Source organism: Haliotis rufescens, unplaced genomic scaffold (assembly GCF_023055435.1).
Source record: "Haliotis rufescens isolate VD_foot unplaced genomic scaffold, xgHalRufe1.0.p SCAF_18, whole genome shotgun sequence".
Taxonomy (NCBI): Eukaryota; Metazoa; Mollusca; class Gastropoda; order Lepetellida; family Haliotidae; genus Haliotis; species Haliotis rufescens.
This window is the reverse complement of record NW_025963868.1, coordinates 3,939,817-3,960,508: the sequence shown is the minus strand read 5'-3', so window position 1 is coordinate 3,960,508 and position 20,692 is coordinate 3,939,817. Positions and strand designations below refer to the sequence as shown.

The window sequence follows — 20,692 nt, the reverse complement described above, 5'->3', positions numbered from 1 at the left end:
TACTGTTGGCTGTAAGTCTGTGGCTGTTAGAGTTCTTAGGCTGCTTTCCTGGACTGCTCTGTTGGTCTGGTTTGGTTGGTGTTCAGCGCATTCCTGTGCTCTTCTGTGCCTCTCTCTCGACCTCACTGACGGACCAGCTTGTATCTGGATAGCCTGGCTGGCCAGTCGGGACCCAACGCCTGCTTGCATCACGATTTCATCAAACTGTATCACAATTCATCAATCAGCTGGTGACAGTTATCAGTCTTTAACTGCCCAGTCGTGACCACTGGGTTACTGGAGAGTCAAAACACAACTTCAATCAACAGTATCAAGCAGCTGGTGGCGGTTGTCAGTCATTAACTGTCCAATCGTGACCATTAGGTCACCAGAAATTCTTCAAAGTAGCGGTCGGGGGTTTCCTCATTGGTGGAGGGTGTATCCAAAAATTAATACGGTTCACTGACTGTCTATTTACTGTGCCGGTCCTCACGAGCCCACTTGCCTACACAGTCCCTGGCCACACATTAAGTGTTACACGCGCCTTACGGCAACTTCGCGGTGAAAGGATTTTTTTACAGTCTCTACAGATGATTTGTGCCTCTCCATTGGGGCCTCATTCTGGGAACCCGCATAATGATAATGAATGAAAGGGAGTGGCTCTCAATTATATATTCATGCTGTACATGATATGATTGCACGATTACAGTGAGTGTACTCGTAATTTATCTGCGTTAAAGGGCTGTCATTAATTGTTCAGCCAGGACTAGCAGACAAATGTGGTGTAGCCCTAGGACATTGGTTACGAAGATATCATGAAGTAGTATTAGGCGAAGACCGGGTCGGAATTCCAGAAGCATCCTTCCATGATAGCACTTGTAGAGCAATGGTAGATAGCTCTCGTCTGATGAGGATTTGATGTCTGGGGTGGAGGCAATTGCGCAAAGTTGTAGGCACAGAGTATTGTAGATCATAACCAAAGGGGACCGGTGTTTGGGAGAGTTCTGAGAGATAGGGATAAACAATCTCTTCCGGGATCGTCGCAGGGTCGATGAGGCTTGCAAGTAACTGCATAGAGCTCAAACTGGACATGGCAATATGTCCTCGTAATCCTCGGGATGTAGAATCAAAGCCAATGCTGGGATGATGAATAGCTTGTTCGGTTGACTAGGAAGTTGGTTCTTAACAATGAAATCCCATCGTAGACCTATATGAACATTTCCGTAGCTGTGATTCTCGAATCAAATCCTGTTTATATCCAAGCTTATATTAAGCTGACCCTTGCAGCAGTAGCCAGGACTAGAAGAAAGACTGTCTGGATTTTGATCTGTTCAAAATCTTTTTCCGCCAAGCGTTCATATTTTGCTGACATCAAGTGTGGTAGTATTACATTCAAGTCTCATTTTGGTCAACGAAATCTGGGCGATTGGTCGGTGAGTTTGTAAGAGCAGAGAAGCGCTTGGAATTCAGGGACTACAGCGATATTTACGGGCATTGTGGTGGTGATGACTAAAGTAAGACCTGCTATATATGTTGATAATGTAGAGCACTTCAACTTCCGAGTGGAGAGAAGATGCACAGATAAGCAATTTATTATCGGACAACACTTATGTTGAAGTACAATGAGCCTCCGTGATGGTCCTCGCTACTCGCCTTGAATGACCTTAAGTGACAAAGGACTTCTGTAAATGAGCCAGGCCCATAGATGTAGGGGGTCCAGAGATGGTTGTAGGAGGCTCGAGTGAGGTTGAAAGAAAAAGATTTCTTCACAAGGGAAGTGGAAAATAGTTTCCTTTTGTGAGGTCTACCAACATGGTGAACCAGCTGCTAGCTGGCCAGTAGAGAGTGATCAAAATCAGTTGTAAATGTTTTGTCGTTACGGTCTTCTGGATTACCCATGGTAGAGGCGCTGTTGGGGGAAATGCGTAGGCGTTGAGACTCTCCTATTATATGGCCAGAGCGACAAACTCATATGCCTTTTGATCGGGAATAGGAGAGACACAACTAAAACAGAGTTGTCTGTTGAACCTGTGAAGAATAGGTCAATGTCTTGGCAATGGTAGAGGCGGCAAATCCCCTTAAAGATTTCCTGATGGATACGCCTTTCTGTTGAGGATGGTTGATCCGGACGTGACAGTGAGTCTGCTATGACATTGCTGACTTCCCGAATGTGTCAGGCTTGGGTGCTGATGTCCAAAGCATCGATCAGCTGAAAAAAGTCCATCGTCATCTTGTTGATGTATCAAACGACTGAGGCATTGTCGGACTGGATCATGAGTCCTGATTGCCAATGAACTTCTGCCCAAAGGGAGATCGATAGAATGGCCGCCTTGAATTCAAGATTGTTGATTTGGAGGGTCTATTCTATTGCACCCGACATTGCTCTGGGTAAGAGCTTGTACCGACGTCAAAGGACAGAGTAATTGCTACCATTGTCGAAGATGTAAAGACTGTTTGAGTGCTAATGCCACGAGTAATTGTATCTACTTCCACCTGTCCGGAGGACATCTTCTCGAGATCAGCGTCAAAAAGAGCTCCGATCAACTGCAGTGTACGAGACAGTGTGGTCTCAGACGTTTCTGTGTTGACTAACCAACTGCGATGATGATCCTTGGAAGATCGAACCCTTTTCCTGTGGATCATCTGCCTCTCTACATTCTCTACTTCTCCAATAACCAGCAGGTGATGTCAAAATCGTACAAGAAGAGTCAATAGTAGCTGTGGTGGATAAAACCAGTGGAACCTGAAGAAGGGAGACAGGACGCCATCTGGTCGAACTATGCAACCCCGAGAAAAATGCTATCCCATGAAATCCACTATGAATAACATCCAACTGATGATCTAGAGTTTTAACTGTGTCATTGTTCGGATGTTCGAATACTGTAAATGGGTCCGTAGCACTTACTGCAAAAACCATGTGCTTGTCTGAAGTAGTTGACTGAGAATTCGAAGTCAAACCTGTATCTTGTAAATCAAGGTTGACTATAATATTCTCGGGTCGAATGATCACACAAAGCTGGGTAATCGGGACCATGTTGAAGTGCGGCAATACCAGAGACTTGAAGGGATGTAAAGCATATCTCGAATAAACGTCTATATTCACAAGCTCCATCTTGAATAAATGATAAATGATTTGTCCTACCTGGTTGATCAGTGGTATACCGATGTGAAGCACTGGCAAAGACACCATGGATTCCATCACCTTGGGCCATAAAAAAGTGCTGCCTATTCTTATTTTGAGGTGACGACAAAGGAGGTGCGAGGATGTTAAAGACTTCATGTGTAGTCATCAAAATACTACAGTAAATGCACCACATGGCTCGCTTGAGGTCAGTCTGTCCCAGCATCTCAGCCTTGTTTTTAAACAGGGAATCTTGACATGTGATATGTGAATCACACTTGCACAGGAACAGGAAACTCTGCAGGCTTGCCGAACGGTGTCCAAAAGCTCTGCACGCAACGAGTGGTGTTGCGAGTTCCGAAGAATAACAATGTATAGGCAGTCAGTTCATTATAGAATATGGGGTGAAACCGGTGCAGTAGCAGGTTGAGCCCTGTATGATGCTAGAACACATCCTCATGTGTCGAAGACCTGCTGATAGTACTGATGAAAGGTCGACAGACTCTCTCGTCAAATGTTCCTGTTTGAATGGTGTAGGTTGTCCCCAGTGAGGGCAATAATACTCTCGTAGAATATTTTGTGCGATAAGTGTTAGATTTACAATCCATGTACACCAGGAGCAGTAGATAAAATCTGTTCCAAATCTTGAATCTCAGGCTGAGAGAGTGTCGATGATAAAGACCAGAGTGACGAGGACTGTCATAACGTCTCGGAAGCATCTTGATATCGATCCTCAGGATGATGTCTGCATGACGATTCAAACCTAAAATTGCGTGTGCATTCCTGACCCTGGCTTCTGGAGAAGTGAAGGGAAACACACTGATTTGCTATTTTGTCTCGATCGTCGTAACCTGTAGTGATAATTTCTCTTCGGTGAACACGATAAGAAAATCGATGGCTGGTGGGCGCATGGACTGCATCTGAGTACATCCTGCAGAGGCACAAGCAGCGCAAGTCCCAACCTCCGAGGATGTGTATACCAGATCCCCTGCAACTGTGGCCACCAGTACATTGGAGAAACCCTTAGACCCCTCAACACCAGACTCAAAGAACATCGACCTCTGTTAACAAACTTGACCTGAAATCCGCTATTTTTGAACACATCCTGAAGAACCAAAACCATAACATCACATGGGAAGCAACCAAAGTCCTGGCTTCCAACACCAACAAGTGGCAACAAAGGAAACAACAAGAAGCCATTGACATCAGGAGACACTATGAACCGTGACCAGGGAATCTATCTGCCTAGTGCTTGGGCCTTATTGCTTTGATCTTTGATCACTGCTAATTACCTAGCTGGCTTCAATTTGCCCTTTGCTATGTCCATTCTTTCACCTATCAGTGCTAATTACCCCTCCCGTTTGCCCAGTGTCAATTACCTATTACTTATCTATGATAACTTAAGTACTTGCTTCCATAACTTCCGTGCCAATTACTGTAAAGTGTTGGCTTCCATTGTCTATTGTTAATCACCAATCAGCGCCAATCATCTGTTGGCTTCCCTTGTTAGTTTCTACCCTTCGTATTTTTCCACCTATTGTCATCTTATTAATTGTGTTGTCCTTACATGTACATATATATGCTCTCTGCCTCATGGCATTAATTCATCTGATGAAGCAGTAAGCATATACTCGGAAACGTTCTGTTCCTCATAATACAGAAGTTGACATCCATATATTCTCTTCCTTATGTGTATCACTTCTAAATGCCTTTCAAAGACCTAATTATTTTTTATAGTTACTCAGTCTACTGTAAAATAAAGGGTTATCAGTTATACACTACGGTTAGGATTTACTTTAAACCATCATGTCTAAAATAACATAATGAGTCGGTGGTAAATATGTAAGTATTTTTAGTGTAGATAAGGTATCATGTCTTTTCTATTTCAGCTTGTTGATTCAACAGAGGGTTGTGTCATTTCCTGGTTTCCTATATATTATTATTTGTGTCCTTATCAGTATTTGCTACTGATAAGCATTTGCTACTAATAAGCTTTTACTCAATCTAAGGTCAATGGTCCAGTCTATTTTACTTCCAAGGGTGTTTTGTTCTATTGTTTGCTTAATCATTAGGTTTACCTGTTGTTAGCCAATTAGTATACCTTTCAATTCACATCCCTTTCTCACCTGCCATTGCTTATCTTATGCTGCAAACACACCTGCACTGCACAGCAATTCATAATGGATTAAAGATCAAGTAATCAAGGTAAGTAATCATAATTAATCTATATCATTGTAAACATTGTGCTTTTAATCATTACTTCAAATCAAGTATATAAGTAATAAAATAGGTTTTAAATAACTTGTAAACATAAACAAACGATAGGTTGAGTGAATGAGGTGAGTGTGATGGGATTAGGGTCATGAGTATTGCTTATCAAAACATATATACTCAACAACAAAAGTTCCTGTGACACCAATATTTTAGTGTATTTTTCAAGCAAGTAATGTTTGCTTTTCAATATTGTAGTACATGTATGGAATCAAGTCACCAAAAACGCAGTTGCTACAGAAAAACATGCACCCATGCAAAAGTTGACTTTTATGCAAGCCCCATGCATTTCACTACCCAAGAATGGGTATAAAAACATGTGCGTTAACGGGATTCCATATGCATTGTTTAGCATCATGCTCACCAAAACCACACAGAAAAACAACAAAATTACGCAATTATTCAACATTACGAAATGCAACGCCTGTCCGAAAATGAGCGTCTGTGAGCCATTGATATGCTTGAAGCAGGATCGAGTCAACGTGATGTTGCAAGACAATTTAACGTCCACAGAAACACCATTTGGTTTTTATGGCAACGTTGGCAACAGACGAATGCAGTCAGAGAACATCTTTGGAGTGGCAGGCCACGCGTAACCAATAATCGGCAAGACAACTGGAATTGATCAATACACCTAACAAAATCGATTCCAGCCAGCAACAGTGACTGCAAGAAGCCTGGCCTTCGACGAATATCTTCACAAACCGTAAGTCGCCGCTTCAGATGTGCATTGATTGTCGCCAGAAGACCCGCCAGATGTCCCATTTTGACAGGAAACCACCGTCAAGCACGTCTACAGTGGTGCAGACAGCGTCTACGCTCGACGGCCATGCAGTGGGGACAAGTTCAATTCACTGACGAGTCTCGTTTTCATCTCAGCAAAATGTGACGGACGGATTCGAGTGTACCGACGTCGAGGTGAACGTTACGTCAATCATTGTGTCATGGAAGAAGATCGGTTTGGGGGCGGCAGCGTTATGGTATGGGGTGGGATTACAGCAAGACAGAGGACCCGATTGATAGTGGTAGAGGGAAACCTCAATGGACAGCGCTACCGCGACGAGATCATCGGCCCTGTTGTTCTACCGTTTTTGCGTCGTCATGGCCCAGGCATTACCTTTCAACATGACAACGCCAGGCCTCATATTGCTAGACTTATTCAGGATTCTCTTCAACAAAACAACGTGAAAGGTAATCCCCTGGCCGGCTCGCTCCCCTGATCTCTCACCAATCGAGCACATGGGGGATGTGAGGGATCGGCAAATTCGACGTCAACCACGTGTTCCACAGACATTCCAGGATCTTCGAAACATGCTCCAGTAGATATGGACAGATATCCCACAGAACTTTGTGCGATGCCTGGTCCATTCCATGAGACCAAGATGTGTTGCTTGCATCGCAAACAAAGGTGGACACACACGCTATTGATTTGTAAATTGTCATTTTGGCATGTTCATGTTTTTTATGAAATCACACATTTTCTGAAGTCAGTATGTCAAATTAAACCATTTGAACACTTGCAGGAGTCTTTTATCTGTTGCAAAACGAAATTGTTTCAGATTTGGTAAAAAAACATATCTTTGCATTAAATCTTATTCAATGTCACAGGAACTTGTGCTGTTCAGTATATTTCATATTTCATTGCATTGTAAGTTGGTATTTTGTGTATTTTGGCATTTGATGCATATTTGCTATTATTTAGTAAATCTGGTATATTTCTAGACATTGTACACATCTCTCTAGATGTACATGTATGCATATCTTTATTGATAGTTGTATGAATGACTTAAGTTGAATTTCAGTGATGCGTGTTTATGTCTCAAATATTTATATGTTATTTACAATATTATAATTAATATTGTATCTGTATTTAGGGTCATGTGACTGTCGAATGAGACGACTGGCAGAAGGCATGTTACACTCTCGTGCAACACACAGGGTATGTTTTGTATATATTTTCTCTATATAATTAATATGTTCATGTCGTGCGTTCATTATGCATAATATGATTTTCTGACGATTTAATGATTTCCTAAGTTATGCGTTTAATAAGTGTAATTATATTGTCTTTGTATATAAAGGTACATCTGCACTGATTAAATATCGATGCAGGAATATATTTGTGTATCTGCTGTAATGATGAAATGAGTTTTTAAGAAGCAGATCGTCACTTTACATTTGATGTGTTATTGTACATATATTCTGAAACAAGTGATATATTGTGATCTTAAATTGTTTCAGGGGTGTCTTCTTTATGCCTTTGCTAAATAACACTGATATTCTCATAACCCCGTGGACTGTAATCACTTGACGACTAAGGGTAACATAAAAGGTCTACAACAATATTGTTAAATAAAGTCTTGTGTATTTTACATTCTATAATTTATAACACATCAAGAACCTTTTCGTTTTATATAAGATATGCATTATCTTTGGAAATATGGACATCCTGCACACAAAAGATAGAGAATTTCTTTTTTCTATATAAATTTATGACTTTATTTCGTTTTGTCTTTTCGGCTATTTCTCTACATTTGGCCGACACTATATGTATTTTATCAATGTAATCAATATCATGGTATTATTTATACCATGTTTATCTTGAAATAACGAAGTGTAATGTACCCACTGGAATGATTTTTAGTTTTGTATAGTGATAGAAGAGGATAAAAACACAAATAAATATCCCTTGTTGCCACAAGCTCAGGCTTTTGGGATGAAGGCAATAAGCTTCCCATGGATTAGCAGTATAGTCACAATAAACACGTTTACCCATATACACCTCTATATATACCTACATACACATACGACCCATGAAGATTCCGGGGTAGAATAGGTCTTCAGCAACCCATACTTGCCGTAAAAGGCGACTAACGGGATCGGGTGGTCTGGCTCGCTGACTTGGTTGATACATGTCATCGATTCCAATTGCGTGGATCGATGCTCATGATATCAGTCACTGGATTGTCTGGTCCAGACTCGATTATTTACAGACCGCCGTCATATAGCTGGAATATTGCTGAGGGCGGCGTTAAACAACAAACAAATAAACAAACAAACAAACAACAAACATACACATACACATACACATACACATACACACACCTATACATATACCAATACGTGTACACACATATACATATACATACGTGCACAAGGATGCCAGAACTTACTCACATGGGCATGTACACATTACAGTACTCAAAATGTATTCCAAATTAAACTAAATAAGGTGTAAATCAATCAGTCTACAGATAAATTGTTTCACAATTTAACTTACATATTGTGTAGGTGAATAAGCAGTGCATAATGTACTCACAGATATACACTGATAAATATCAGTCGCCACAAAAATATGTCTTGTCTATGTCACATAACTGTGATAGTCCCTCAGGGTTTGCCCTGAGTTTACTCCTAACCTTTCCCTGGAACATTTTGTCACAGGCAGCATTACCACTCTTCTCATGTTTGCTATCAGTGTATTTGGAGCCACCTATTCTCAAAGTGCTGATTGAACCAATCAGCTGGAGGAAATCAACTAGCCCCAGATGTTAATATTTTTCAGTTTCACAATAGAATCTTCCCAAAACATGAAGGCATTGAGTAACACACTTATCAAAGAAGATAAGCTGTTAGAATACCTGGATTCCTATCTACTGTTAACTAAAGTCAGTATTTTCTGTTATGGTTTCACAGAAGTATTCACTTACATAAGACGGGTCCTAGAGGGGCCAGTTTAGTTTGTCTGCAAGAATCAGCGCAATATGGAACAAACTGTACTTGAGAAAATGTCACTGAAGTAAAGTTTAGTCAGTTTAGGCCAGTCCATATCGTAACACACTTTTTACGTTTTACGGTTATGCATGGTAAATCCTCATGATATTCACTTGCCTTGAATCAAGTTCTTGCACACATATTATAACAGCAAAGCATTACGATTCGCATGTAGCATAAGTTGCTCAATATTTGGAAAACAAAATCCACCTTCATCAAGTGGATAGTGCAAAGAAACATACATTCCCAAGGGGAGTTAATGCATTACTCGCGCGACTTTCTATGCAGAGGATCTGAAATGAATAAATCTGAATACCAATAAGTCATGTCTATATAATTAGCAACTTGCGATGAATTACGAATTCCAATAACCAGCCACAAAACAGTAACACTAACCCCATTAACAAGTTCCCTTGGAATTCAGCTCGACATAGTCAGAATAGAGTGAACCATACCAGCAGTCGAAGGTCTTCTTAGTTCTCTAAATTACATAGGTAGGGCCATTCCCATTGGCAGGGCCTTCCTTCGGAGAATCAGTGATTCGATATTGTGATCTTAAGAAGCCTCATCATATCATCATAAGGTAAGGGTTACAAGAAATATGAAGAAGGATGACTTTCTGATTTGGCTTCCATTCCTAGACAATCTCAATGGAATGTCATTATTCCTGGATCAATGATGGATTACAAACGAAGCATTACAGCTCTAAACAGACAGACATCAGGAGACATGACGTGGGTTCGGAGCATACTTTCCAGGACGCTGAACTAACGGTTCATGGGCGGAGCATTGGAAGAATATAGGACTAACATGGAACCATCCCACTTCAGTCTAAGTTTGGGCTGATGAACTCAGGAGCAAAAAAACAATTAAAAAAACAGTGAAAACCAGGCAGTTGTTTCCATACTGAACAAGCAGTGAACTACATGGCGGGAAGACTATGCAGTTTGTTGGGCAGTCTGTCCTTCATTGTCTCAACATTAATTTATTAGTCAAAGGTTAGTATAAATACTTTTTAAAAAAACAAACACATATGTATCTCATCTGATGTTTCTTCAGCTGAAATCAGAAGCCAGAACCAAACAAACACCAGTTCCCAGGAATCTGTGGCTTATCTAAAATCTGAAGCCTTTGGGGCATTAAAAATAACCGGTGACGAGCAATACTCAACATACCTACGCAGCTGCATTAAGGTTATTTGACAAAGTTTGTCACCAACATAAAATATCTCATAGCCAGTATGTCAAGGACGGTTATCTCCAGCTTTGCACCGCTCAGCTCTTGTCAGACATCACAAAACTTTTTCGTTTGCAAATGCATGCGGGGATACAGAAATACAGCAGCTTTGATGACGACACCCAACGCTAGACACCCAATCATAACTGACATGTTAAAGAGACTACCTACTGCCCTCCAGTTTGTGTGTACATCAGGTTATCAATCTTCTTTACTGCCAATTTGCCAAGACACGTCACTAACCACTCATCTGTCTTTAGGCTCAGCCCAACCAGGCCAGTTCTTCATCGGTATGAATGGTAAACCTGTCATCAGATATCAGTACCTACAACAAACACTAATTAAGGATTGGAGCCACGGTAACACAGGGAATATCACATAACATACTTTACACATGGGGTAGCTGGACATCTGCTGTATATGGTAAGTACATTCGCAGAAATATGTTCTGACAGGTCATTTCTGACGGAAATATTGTTAGTCACTTCCAGTCTGATCTACAGGGCTCTCTTGGATGTGCTAGAAATGGTGAGTTGGGATCTTACAAAACTTCACATGATGCCCTACATGCACATCATATGGTTAGATGTCCTGCAGAAACTCACATGACGGGGTATACCAGACGGCAGAGTGATAGAGTGCAAAGGAAGAGATTTAACAAATTCGGAAGAAAGGCGTCCTAGACCTTGGAGGGCATGTTCATGGACACAATATAATTAACATAGCCGACAGATTTCTTCAGACAGATTGGCACCCACATGTCAGACATTGGCAATGACATTTTTGTTTACCCATTTGAGGAGGGTCATTAGGTATTTGATGGTTTGTCCGCATTTGGACACAGCCGCTCATTTCCAATCTTGTGTCATTTTGCATTTCTGATCTAATCCTTAATCCACAGGGGAAAGAGCTTGCCATAAAGCAAGCTCAGTGGCAGAGGTCGTGGTATGTTTCTCATAAACTGTAAGTAGTTGACCCTCAACGTACATACTGCACATGAAGTGTACCAAGACCACAGAGGATGGCAGTGTGTGTAATTACACAGGATGGACTGGAGCTCACGCCTCATGTTGTGTTTAGCCACGGACGATGAACTGTACCGTGTAAATTCCATGGTCATGACGTCTATATTCCAGGCCATTTGGTAACAATGAGTATTGTCCACGCCCATTTGGTCATGACGTGTATTTTTCCGATAGATCTGGTTATGATTTTGTAGTTACTCCATTGCGTAATCTGTGTACTGTGTAATACTGCTTGTCACGACCTACACCTGTATTGTTATGGGATAAAGCTGCGCCTATATTTTGCCACTTAGTTTGATTCATGTTATCTTTTGAATTAGTTCATTAAACTAAACTAAACATGTAAAGAATAATTTAGTCCACATATAGTACACATTCTACAGTTTATATATGCCATGAAAATAATAACATGAGGTTTTAGTTTTTTTACAGTCTGCGTAATAACATTATCAGTAGTGAATGACATGTAAACAGAGAGTCATCCTGTGTTCATGTCCTATCAATGTAGCACTGTCTGCTGGTCACCTTTGCACCATGAGGATCCTGGTTCCTTGGTGTCTTTGGTGTCCAGGATTGTTTTGGCTAAAACCGCTTTCATCCTTGTCCAGATCTTGTTCAATGCCCCACGTCAAGAGAGTTAACATAATATAAAAGTCCAGTTTCCACCCTTGCTGAACTAGGCTGGTATTGTGGAGTTACATTTTGGCTGGGCTAACGAGTCTATGCATAGTCCAATCAAAATCGAAATCCGGTTTGTAAACTGTCGTGCAGATTTCGGTCGATTGCAGGATTTGCAAAGCATGTGCACCGCCAACTCGTTGTCAACACATATTTTCCAATTTTTTTCATGTTATTAATCAAGGTGCTCACGCGAAGTGATGCATTTCGCGATGTAATACTGGTTGTACCACAATATAGGCCTTGATTATCGATCAGATCGTCTTGACTGGGTGCTACTGTTTTGTTTGAAGCAAATGCAAGTCATATGAGAGGTGGAATCTGATTGGTGTAAAGGAGAGGCTTAGAAGGGACATAACCCGTAATAGCCACTGGTGGCGCTACGATAGAGCACAGGAATTCCAGTCTAGTTCGGCAAGGGTGGAAACTGGACTTTCAAAGTCAGTTAATTCTCTTGCCTCGGGGAGATGGATCTTGTAATCAACATCACGAATTGATGCAGCCCCTCTACTCAGACTTGTACGTCTCTTCTTAAACTTGACTGGCAGATCAGCTTGAATGCTGATCCCGGTTTCTCTGCTAGTGTCCTGGCCCGATAGCCACCTTCCCGATCTGGGCATAATTGTATTGGGTGATATAGGGTGGTGAATTTTTTCTGATAATCTGATACAGGGAGACGATGTATCACCTGAAAGTATATTTTATTTTATTGACGAGGAAAGCCCGAACCACCCGTTTTGTACTTTTCTGCTCGGCATTATTAGAATACCATAGATAAGCAAGTTTGGCTTCTTGTCATGGATTTGCTTGAGGGTAACTTGCTTGTAAAGCTGAATTATGATAGCTTCTTTTGGCTGATAGCTTTTCACATAGTTCCTTGATTACGCTATCGTGATTTGCAACGTCATGTTCAATTCCCCTCACATTTTCTTTCATGTCAGAAACTTCCCGTTTTAAAGAGTTATTTGAATCGTGAACTTCTTCTTTTGTACTTCTAATTAGCTCAGCAACTCTCTTTTCAGAAGCATTAACATTCTCTTCATGCTAGCCGCATTACTGTAAGGCGCTGTGTGTCCGACATGTATTTTGTTTTACAGAAATATCAAGTCATAAGAAACAGAAATAGATACCAAAGTAAATTGTTTACCCCACTTCCTCTGTTTTCTGACGTTTGTAGGTAGTATTAAGTTTGTTCGGATTTATCCATGGGTCCTCTGTGAGTCAGCAAAAGACGAATTAGCAGCCAATCATGTGCAACCGGAAGTCACAAACTGAACATTTGGTTTGTTGTGCCATCGAGGACACCAGAGAATTGATTTCGTATTAATTGTATGCATGAGGCAGACCCAAGCCTGCATGTTGATACACCTGCAGAATTGTCGCCCGTAACCAAAACGCAATCGCATTCTTTGTGACCTCAGCTATACTCAGCTGCCCGGAGGATGCAACCTCTTGCTCTGTCTCCAGGAAGTTCTTGTCACTATAAAGTCTTAGAGCAAGCAATGGAGTCAAAAACTCAAGATATCATGAACATCCACCAGTCTTCTCATTGTTGTTAGGGGGCACGAGTGGCCCAGTCGTCTAAGGCGCCGCGATTCGCTGTGCAGAGTTGCGTCCCTTGGGCACGCCAGAAACCTATGATTGTGGGTTCGAATCCCTGTTCGCCCCGATTATGTTTCTAGGTTTGTCAGCACCATACCTGTGCTCGTAGGTTTCACCGAAGTGGTAAACGTCTGAGACCTGCATCACTTAGGGCTTTAGGGCTGACACGCTGTGATATAACTGGAATACTGTTAAAAGCGGCGTCAAACCAAACTCACTCACTCACTCACTCTCATTGTTGTTGATTTTTGGCCACAGAATCCCAAATGAGACCCGTGTGAACCTCGGCATCTGGTCCTCTGTCACATTTTATCTGGGTTATGTCTAAAGTATGTATTTTGCCAGCTGCAGTAGCCAAGCCTATTGTCTCTTACGTCAGTGGCACGCTGACAATCAACTTGAAGAACTGAAAACTTCTGTCCAACGGACAACTCGAGTGTGTTGATATTATCTTGTTTATGTAATGAGCCACTGAAATTGGCTGTGGGGATCAGGAGTCTGGCGTCCTTCAGGCTTTGTGTTCAGTGATTTCTAGCAATATCCCAGCCAAGACCTCGTGGCTGCCGATGTGCAAGTCTTGCCTTAGAGTCTGTGAGAAATGGCTGGTTTTCACAATGAATAGAGACGTGCCGGTATGCTTCCTGTGCGTCCAATGATGCCATGAAATCCACCAGATGGATGGTTAACGAGAGATAACATCCTGAATTATGGCAGAACAGGTGGCTGAAGATCTATAACTTGTAATCCGTTCACATCCTGCTGAAATTCTTGGAAACAAGCAATACCCTAAGACATAGCCTGGCGTAAGCTGGCCAAAAGGATTTTCTCACGCCACTTACTTTCTGAGAAGAATGGCAACGTAGGTGGCCAACAAGATGGCATGATCCTCGAAGTAGTGGCAGACAGGGACATGGCCATGGTGAAAGGTCATGTTCAAAATATCAGACATGTTCACCATATATGCAGCTACCTGAAAGGATGCTGATAACAAGTCTTAGGCGATGGCCATAAGTGCCTTGTCATTCACAATCTCCAAAACAGACCTGGCAGGAGGTTGTAAATAAGATGTTAAACTTTAATGTATTTGTACACTCCCGACACACCCGCCCCCACCCCTAAACGTTTGTGTGCATGGGTCTTATGTCTTGAACCTTTTTACATAATCTAATAACTATTAAGTTGTGTTGTGAAATTGTATGTTTATGTGTTAAGGAAATGGTTCATATTAGTGTGTTTCCATAAACGTACAAATAAATCCTAGCCCTGACATCTGCCACCCCAGGATATGTTTACATAGAATGCAATACCAGAGAGTATTGATACAGAGATAGTGTACCCTTCCCTCATATTATCAACTAAATATACATACACTTGGAAGGGTGATATATATCATCAAACCATTTCCATTTTCATTGTCATAATAATCATTTATTACATTATACCTGATTTTGGTGTAAAATAATATTGGCAATACGAAATCAGCTCTTAAAACGTCGTACAATGAAGGACCGGACCGGCACCGTGGTCTTGTGGAAAGTGTGTCTGCCTGGATACCCGTACTTGTGAATGTCTCCCACATTTGACAACAGCTGTAAAAACTGTTAGTCCCACTTTCGAATTTTGTATTCGGTATAACCAAACACATTGTTTGGTATGTGAATGTGAGCGTGCAATTCCCTTTTTGACTTGCACAATATGTTCCCATGTTTTCAGGTGAACAACTGACCTTCCTTTTCATGTGTTTGTGATTGGTGCCACATGTTTATGATATGATCAGCGTCGTACAGTGGACAATGCTATTAACTTATAATACTTATGACCATGAACATGATTTGATCGCTTTTATCAACACACACTGATCTGTAACTCACATGTTGTACCACAGAAAAAAATAATTATCCTGACAAATTCCAGATATTGCACATTACCTTGTAACCTATCATCTGGTACATCAAATATAACATAAATACTGACACAGATCATGCTTCATAAATCAAACACGCCTTTCAAATCGTTATAACCATAAAATCTATACACGTTATGCTCTCTCTATGACATCTTGAGTTTTTCTCACCTATTTCATTTTGAATTAAAAACAGTTGACAACTTCAGATAAAGTCATGAAACATAATAAAACAAAATTATTACGTTGATGGACGAGTTCACAATGAGCACAAAATACATCATACCATATTAAATGTCTTTTATTTCTTTGTGTATAGTATGTTAGATAAACTGTAAAAAGCGCTTATAGAAATGCTGTCACTTTAGTTACCACACCATGTGACAGTACTGTGTCTGCATACTCAGAAAAGTACCTTTCTTTGTAACGAATCGTCTTGACGGCGACGCATATTCCTCCATTGGATTCCACTTTTTACGTTCATGAAAATAACATAATTTGTCTTAACCATATTTATTTTCACGTCCCTCCTTACACTTGTATAATCTCTGAAGAAAGTCTATTTGTTTCGTTATGGTGGTCCAAAAGAAAGTAATACAAAGTTTCATTACGTTTGAAATACCGATGATATGAAAATGTGAATTTATTAGATCGGGGTAGTTGTGAAGTCACATGACCCAAACATGGCCTCGGTCGACGTTTGCTACAGATGCCTTTTATGCTGTTTTGGAAGTATTTCATCAATATAAATAAATCAATCAATCAAAATTGAGATAATCACCTAAAAGTGATTTTTAAAAACATTTTCTGGCACACGTCATGAATTTATGCGATAGAGACTAGTACTCATGGAATAATAATATTCCACAACATACACCTGATACTGTTGCGTTTCAATAAGTTCATGACATAATGTTTATTTAGGCAATGATTGCACAACTGTTTTATTAATCTCTTTGAGAAGCATTCTAGCAAATTGAAAACGAATGTCACATAATGAACATATTTTCTTGTCAACGTTTTTGAAGAGCTAAGAGAGCATTTGACAGGTATCCTAGTTATTGGAAACATGCAGTGTGTGCGGGCAATGGTAATACCATCATAACATGACAGTCTAGTGTTAGCAATGTTTTGGTGAAAAAGGCAATTTATTAAATTCCAAGATCGCACAGACATGCACTGGCCACATTCACATATGAAACACCTTTCCCAGTAGACACTTGCAATTATGAGAATACACTTTTACATCTATAACTGAAACAATAGACTTGTGCTTCTGAATTTTATGTGGTGGTGAATTCCATATTTTACATTAACGCCTTGTCATGTATTTTATAGAAATACGTTCTGATCGTGATTTTATGTTTTTCTTCATAAGAAAAAGAGGTTAGATGTTCAAAACTTAAAATTAGTAAATCTGTTACAAAAAACAGATGATCCTTCCCATCCCGAAGACTAGTCTGTTTGTTTTGTGTACAGATGAAGCAAGATATTTATACTAAGTACCAACTGTGGTCTCGATTATCCACCGAAGCATATTTCACTGGGCGTAAAATGCAACACAGCGGTGAAAATGGTATGAGTGGATCACGGAAAACGTTTGCGAAAAGGGTAAGCATATCCTACCCTATCGGTAGCACGCGCCACTCACATGATTTGCATTAAAAAGTATGAGTGTGTTGCCTAACACCGCAAATCAATACTAATGCCACGCGGCGGCGGCATGTAAACAAACCAGAAAATCAAGTGATGGACAAATTGAGTTGCCCAGCTTGTTTTCTAATTTTAATTGGGGCGGTCGGGTAACCTAGTGGTTAAAGCGTTAGCTCGTCACGCCGAAGACCCGGGTTCGATTCCCGACATAGGTACAATGTGTGAAGCCCATTTCTGGTGTCCCCCGCCGTGATATTGCTGGAATATTGCTAAAAGCGGCGTAAAACCTCACTCACTCACTCTAATTTTAATTATTGTGTTAGACAATTTTCTCTGGTCATATTGATATTGAAATCATCATTGAATAGTGTCCTTTGCTTGGTATCAAACAAAGAAATTATCTTAATTGATAACATCTAGTCAGATAACAGTTTGAGTGAGTGAGTGTGTATATTTTAGGAGTCTTGTAGCAATATTCAAGCAATGTTGAGCGGGGGACTTCATACACTGTACCCACGTTGGGAAACGAACCCGGGTTTTCAGCGTGGCGAGTTAACACTTAAACCAAACGGGTACCGCACCGACACCAATTTGAAAACTAAACAAGGGCAACACACATAAGACTACCACCAGCCTAAACATGCAGTGCACACACACACACACACACACACACACACACACACACACACACACACATATATATATATATATATATATCTATATATATATAAACTGAACAACAAAAGTTCCTTTGACATTAAATAAGATTAAGATTCGGGTTGCAACAGATAAAATGGTTTAATTTGCCATACTAACTTCAGAAAATGCGTGATTTCATACAAAAACAAAACATGTACATGCCAAAATGTGAATTTACAAATCAAAAGCGTGTGTGTCCACCTCTGGTTGCGATGCAAGCAACACATCTTCGTCTCATGGAATGGACCAGGCGTCGCACAAAGTCCTGTGGGATATCTGTCCACATCTGCATGAGCATGTTTCGAAGTTCTTGGAGTGTCTGTGGAACACGTGGTTGACGTCGAAGGTGCTGATCCATCTCATCCCACAGGTGCTCGATTGGTGAGAGATCAGGGGAGCGAGCTGGCCAGGGGATGAAATTCACATTGTTTTGTTGAAGGGAATCCTGAACAAGTCGAGCAATATGAGGCCGGGCGTTGTCATGTTAAAAGGTAATGCCTGGGACATGACGACGCAAAAATAGTAGAACAACAGGGCCGATGATCTCGTCGCGGTAGCGCTGTCCATTGAGATTTCCCTCTACCACTATCAAACGGGTCCTCTGTCTTGCTGTAATCCAACCCCATACCACAACGCCCCCGAACCGATCTTCTTCCATGACACAATGATTGATGTAACGTTCACTCAAATCCGTCCATCGCTGTGGCTGAGGTGAAAACGAGACTCGTCAGTGAATAGAACGTGTCCCCACTGCATGTTCGTCGAGCGCAGACGCTGCCTGCACCACTGCAGACGTGCTTGACGGTGGTTTCCTGTCAAAATTGGACGTCTGGCGGGTCTTCTGGCAACAATCCCAGCACATCTGAGGCGGCGACGTACGGTTTGTGAAGATATTCGTCGAAGGCCTGGGATGATTCTTCCAGTCACTTTTGCTGGCTGGAATCAATTTCGTAGGTGTGTTGTTCGAATCCAGTCGTCTTGTCGATTATTGGTTACGCGTGGCCTGCCACTTCGAGGATGGTCTCTGAATGCATTCGTATGTTGCCAACGTTGCCATAAACACCAAATGGTGTTTCTGTGAACGTTAAATTGTCGATCCTGCTTCAAGTATACCTATGGCACGCAGATGCTCATTTTCGGACAGGCGTGGCATTTCGTAATGTTGAATAATTGCGTAATTTTGTTGTTTTTCTGAGTGGTTGTTGTCAGCACGATGCTAAACAATGAATATTGAATCCCGTTAACACACATGTTTTTATACCCATTCTTGGTTAGTGAAATACATGGGGCTTGCATACAAGTAAACTTTTGCATGGAATGCATGCTTTCCTGTAGCAGTTGCGTTTTTTGTAACTTGATTCCATACATGTACTACAATATTGAAAACCAAACTTTACTTGTTTGAAAAATACGGTACAATATTGGTGTCAAAGGAACTTTTGTTGTTAAGTATATATATACTCAACAACTCACTGGCACTACTGTACCTTATTTAATCTGTTCGTTTTTCAAAACTTGCGCTTATCAACATTTCCAAATTCTGTTAGACAATTATATGCACAGGGTAAACTGTTTTGAGGAAATGTGATTGAAAGAACGTATCAGTTTATGGATTCCAAATACATATAATGACATGATTACAAGTAGTAGTGTACAATCAGTGTGGCCATATACTCACGTATGACATCAAGCACCTGTCCACAGTCAGACATCTGATCCCCTCTAGATCCTGGTGAACCCCTGTAACATCTGTAGACACCACGGTCAGAATTCCACACAACATCATACAGCAGGAAACTGAACACACCAGATCCTGACGAGTCAATGTTCCCTGTAAACTCTGCTCTTGTCCTGTACGTGCGAGTGATGTCCACCTTGTTGTAGTTGGTCACATGGAACAGAATAGCTGATGAAAAACGCCTCACTGTAAACTCCCTGACAGCAGGCTGGGGTAGTCTCCAGGACAAGGTTGCATTACTTCCTTGGCGAGCATATACTACTGCAACAGCTGAAACACAACACAGCGTCTGTACTTTTGGGAAGTGGTTAATCAACAAACTGACCATCAAGAGTATTCGTTTCGTCTCAATTTGCTGTTTTTCAATGTAACTTTCAGTGATACTAGATGACAACTATCGAAAGAAACAAACACAAATACTTACTTCAGCCCAATATTTTCAACATAGACACTTTCTCACAAACAAGTTGTTGAGATAGATTGGAAATTGTTCTGTTTGATGATATCCAATTGCATTCGAATTCTTGGTCGTTTTGGACCTTCTATCAATCTTCGATTATGTCATCTAATCAGAACACCCTAGTCATCTGTTTGTGCACAGTATACAGCACATGTTTTCGGTAGAATAATACCAAATATTCTCAAAGAGTTAAAACTAATATTTATTTTACTAAGTAACAACTGGAGATGGAATATGTTCATGCTTATTTCTATATATTCACATTTTTTTCTAAACACATTTCATCCTGTTCAGTGACCATATCTATCCTGTTCAGTGACCATATCTATCCTACCGTGAATGTTTAGAATAGAACACAACTCTTCAGTCCTCTATTTTCTTAGAATTCCCAAAGCGTTCTGGCGTTAAATTAGATCATGGGGCCATTGAAGCTTTATTCATTTTCATTCCCCATTAGAGATGAACAGCGGGACAGGCTATATCTATGGATATTTTATCTCATATAACTAAGGTTATATTTTTAATGATCATGTGAAAGTGGATGTCGTATGGT

The 20,692-nt window shown here is 40.7% G+C and overlaps 1 protein-coding gene across 1 annotated transcript in view; it reads right to left on the bottom strand.

Annotated features, from left to right (window-relative positions):
- Positions 1-20,692, bottom strand: part of LOC124123803 — a 192,947-nt gene that overhangs the window by 51,517 nt on the left and 120,738 nt on the right. The window contains exon 6 of the mRNA XM_048398643.1: positions 19,620-19,949. Coding sequence (XP_048254600.1) covers positions 19,620-19,949 — 330 coding nt within the window. The remainder of the gene's footprint in view (positions 1-19,619; positions 19,950-20,692) is intronic.